General features: G+C 50.7%; 1 protein-coding gene across 1 annotated transcript; it reads left to right on the top strand.

The window, feature by feature from the left end:
- Positions 1-1,394: 1,394 nt before the first annotated feature.
- LOC139707347 (PRAME family member 12-like) lies at positions 1,395-3,899 on the top strand. The gene is made up of 4 exons (XM_071618555.1): positions 1,395-1,681; positions 2,060-2,216; positions 2,463-2,640; positions 3,436-3,899. Exons 1-4 carry the CDS (start codon positions 1,395-1,397, stop codon positions 3,897-3,899), a joined length of 1,086 nt encoding a protein of 361 aa, XP_071474656.1.
- Positions 3,900-4,146: the final 247 nt, after the last annotated feature.

The raw sequence follows: 4,146 nt of genomic DNA, 5'->3' as shown, positions 1-4,146 counted from the left end.
AAGGACCAGCACATTTCCTCCTCACCTGTGCAGATTCAGGTACAATTTTGTTCCTGTCTTTTCTCATGAACAAACGTAGGACTTTGATTTTGCCTCTCAGTGTGGTTTTGCCTTTATGCTTAATATTAGGATTTCCATTTTGGTTAATGTCACTTTCAATTCTCTCTCTCTCTCTTTTTTTTTTTTTGTACCTGGTATTGAACTCAGGAACACTCCACCATTAAGCTACATCCCCAGCCCTCTTTGGTATTTTATTGAGACAGGGTCTCACTTGCTTAGCACCTACTCTTGCTGAGGATGGCTTTGATCCCTTGATCCTCCTCTGTCAATCTCCGGAGCCCCTGGGATTACATGTGCACGCTTGCACACCCAACTTTGATTCATTTGATTAAATTCTGTTTTTTTAAGGTTTATATGGACAATATAATTAATTAATTTGGTGGTATGGTTATTGAACCAAGGGCCTTGTACATGCGAGGTAAGCACTCTAATAACAGAGGCATATCCCCAGGTCACCAATATTAATTTTTATATGCTGCTGAGGATCAAGCCCAGTTCCAGGCCCCGCCACTTTCTTCTCCAAGGATATTGGACTCCTATTTCATTGTAATTGATTGCAATTCTATTTTCTAATGATGGAAATATTTATATTGTGTGCCTATAAATTATACTCTTTCACCGGGTCTGGAGGTGCACACCTATAATCCCGCCAACTCAAGAGGATGAGGAGGCAGGAGGACTAGAGTTCAAAGACAGCCTCAGCAACACGAAGTGCTACACAAATCAGTAAGACCCTGTCTCCATCTAAAATACAAAATAGGGTTAGGGAAGTGGCTCAGTGGTGGAGTGTCCTAAACTCAGTTGCCAATATCTGCTCCCTAAAAGAGTATACTCTATGGCCCATGTGATTTAGTACTTTTATAATTTGTTTAAACAAATTAAACCAAAAGCTTCAAACTATCTCATGGAACAGTTCACAGACTCTGTTCTTCTGATCTGTTTGTTCTCTTGACCTCCCCCCTAAGGTGGCAGAATCTCACATGTGTAACAGATATCCAAGAGACTTTGTTGTAATTTCCAAGTGTTTTATAATATGGGCACATGCTATATAATTGCTCATTATTTTTTAAAAATTAAAACTAACATCACCCATGTGAGGGCAAGTCTATTCCTAGCCATGTAGTTGTTGAATCTAGGAGCCTACTGTTTAGGTCACATGACAGTCCAATTCCACTTTGAGAAGGACAAAATAATAATCAAAGGCTTTCCCCCATAAGGGTAAGGTGTGCTTACAGACTCCCCAGTACCCCCTTCCCAGTGGCGGGCAATGGATGGGATAGTGGCCTTTTCCCTGGACCATTTTCCAGGATCCTTCTTCTTTCAGACTCCCCAGGATGAGCATCCAGTCCCTACCCATGCTGCTGGAGCTGGCAGGGAGCAGCCTACTGAGTGACAAGTCCAGGGCCATCCTGGATCTGGAGGACCTTCCCATAGAGCTCTTCCCACCACTCTTTGTGGAGGCCTTCAGCAGGGGACACACTGAGGTCCTGAAGAAAATGGTGCAGGCCTGGCCCTTCACCTGGCTGCCCCTGGGGGCCCTGATGAGGAAGCCACAGATGGAGATGATCCGAGTGGCAGTGGATGGGCTGAACATGCTGCTTGCCCAGCAGGATCGCCCCAGGTGAGGGGGACCCAGGTGGCCTGGAAGGGAGCACCCTCGGTGCCAGGGAAGGGATGGGTATAGGCAGGGAGAGTGGGTGCTGAAGTGTGCTCCACAGGCTTCCTGTGCTGCCAGCAAGGATGGGTGGAGAGGCCTTGGCCATGCTGAGCCCCATCTGGGAAAGGCTTCCAGATGTGGAGGTGCTTGTGGCAGCTGTGCTGACTCCTGAAGGAGGCTGTACCTGCCCCTGCCTCAGTCTGTACAAGTGGAGGCACAAGGCTGGATTGGAGGGAAGTGGGTGGAGAAAAGTGAGACAGAAGGAAGAGGTGGAGCAGGGAGCAGCAGCTGAGAGGGAAAGGAAGGGGCTTCAGGGCTGAGACTCTGCTGTCATCCCCGCAGGAGGTGGAAACTGCAGGTGCTGGATTTGCGGAGGGCTTCACGGAACTTCTGGAGGACGTGGTCTGGAGCCCTGGTTGATGCTCGCTCACCAGAGGCCATGAAGAAGAATCAAACATCGAAACATGGTCCAGCAATGGCAGCTAAGCTGCCCTTCCAGGTAGTCATAGAGTTGTGCCTCACAGAAAGACCCCTGGATGAATTCCAGGCCCACTTGTTCCTGTGGGTCACACAGAGAAGGGACATGGTACACCTGTGTTGGAAGAGACTGAAGATCTTTGGGAAACCCACCCGCCACACCAGGACGGTCCTGAGACTGCTGTAGCTGGACTCTGTCCAGAAGGTGGAAGTGCACTGCACCTGGGTGCCCTCCACCTTGGCTGCTTGTGCTCCTTTCTTGGGCCAGATGAGGAACCTGAGGATGCTGCTTGTCTCCCAGGTCTGTGTGCCTGCCCACACCTCCCCAGAGGAGCAGGAGCGGCTGCTCACCCAGCTCACCTCGCAGTTCCTCAGGATGGACTGCCTGCGGAAGTTCTGTGTGGATGCTGTCCTCCTCCTCAAGGGCCACGTGGAGCAGGCCCTAGGTGAGTAAGGAAGGTGAGCATCCTCTGCAGACCAGTTACAGGAAACTTGCACCTACCAGCCACTGACACTCTCATGGTTAATAAGACACTGGAAGGTACATAACCCATCCTTTTGTTCCTCTTGGATCCTGAAGCTAGATCGCATAACGTGTATCAGAGCAGAGTCCTAAACCTGGGTCCATGGTCTGGGAAGTGCCACCATGCTGGGAATCTAGTTGGGAGGGACAGGAGCTAGGGATGGGATTGTTGTCCCCTTTGTGGGAGGCCTGTCCAGTGAAGGTGGTGGAAAGCAGGGTAGAGAAGAGGGCTTGGAAGGAGGGAAGCCCCACACTAACACCCGTCAACATGGAAACGCTGTGCTCCCCAGCTGGTAGCAGAGGACCTGCCTCTAATACCCACCTCGGGAAGGCTGTTCTGAGCTCCAGGTAGTGATCCTGGTGTGAGGGTGAGGAGCAGGGGTGGAAGTCTTGCTAAGGATATAGGGTGTGAGCCTCTTAGAGGGTTAACCCCAGTGGATTTTGTTACATCCTGCCTGAATTTGACCTTTGTACATGACTCCCCATGACCTCCTGTGGCCAGACCTGTGACTTTCTGCTTGGCAGTGAGGAGGGGACACAGAGATGTGGACTCATCTGTTCACAGGAGTGGTGGTGAAAGGCTCACCCTGACATGGAGTGATATGAATGACCAGATTCTGCAAAAGGCAGCATCCTAAGTGTGGGCCACTGTCAGATGACCAGGGTGACTTTGGGTTTGGGCCAATTTGTCTTTTCCCACCTTGACATTGCTCCTCAGAACTAACTGCCTTGTTTCTCTTTAGGCACCTGACAACCCCTCTGGAGACCCTCTCAATAACCAACTGCCCGATGTCAGATTCCGACTGGAATCATCTTTCCCGATGTCCAAACACCAGACAGCTCAAACACCTGGAACTGACAGATTTCAGTCCAGAGTCTCTCAAAATTCTGCTGGAAATCACTGTAGCCTCTCTGAAGAGCCTGGACTTGGAAGCTTGTGGGATCACTGACTCCCAGCTCCAGGCCCTCCTGCCTGCCCTGAGCCGCTGCTTCCAGCTCATGGTTTTGAACTTCCATGGGAACCGCAACTCCATGTCAGCCCAGAGGGACCTGCTGCTTCACACTGCCAGGCTGAGCCAGTTGAGCGTAGAGCTGTACCCTGCACCTCTGGAGAGCTATGATGCCCAGGGTGCCATCCACCCAGGGAGATGTCCCAACTCTGTGCTGAGCTCACAGCAATAGTGAGGGACTTTAGGCAGCCAAAGGTCCTTGTGTTCTGTACTGTCCCATGTCCTCAATGTGGTAGCATGTTCCTCTACAACCAGGGCCTCCTTCACTGTTCCTGTCCAACAGCTGCCTAGTTGGGTGTGTTTCAAAAGCATACTTCTAGGCAATTGGAGGTATAACCAGGATGTAAGGTCACCTTAGAGGGAACTCAGAGCCCACCATTTCAGACACTGCCTGAGGTGTGGATGGGAAAGGAAGGTGC

The sequence above is a fragment of the Marmota flaviventris genome, chromosome 10, assembly GCF_047511675.1.
Source record: "Marmota flaviventris isolate mMarFla1 chromosome 10, mMarFla1.hap1, whole genome shotgun sequence".
Classification (NCBI taxonomy): domain Eukaryota; kingdom Metazoa; phylum Chordata; class Mammalia; order Rodentia; family Sciuridae; genus Marmota; species Marmota flaviventris.
Note: the sequence above shows the minus strand (reverse complement) of the source record. Positions and strands in the feature narration are given on the sequence as shown.

Coding starts and splice junctions, on each gene's coding strand:
- LOC139707347 (XM_071618555.1), top strand. CDS start 1,395: ATGAGCATCCAGTCCCTACCCATGCTGCTGGAGCTGGCAGGGAGCAGC. Junction 1,682..2,059: donor GCCCAGCAGGATCGCCCCAG/GTGAGGGGGACC, acceptor TCATCCCCGCAG/GAGGTGGAAACTGCAGGTGC. Junction 2,217..2,462: donor CAGCTAAGCTGCCCTTCCAG/GTAGTCATAGAG, acceptor TTCTTGGGCCAG/ATGAGGAACCTGAGGATGCT.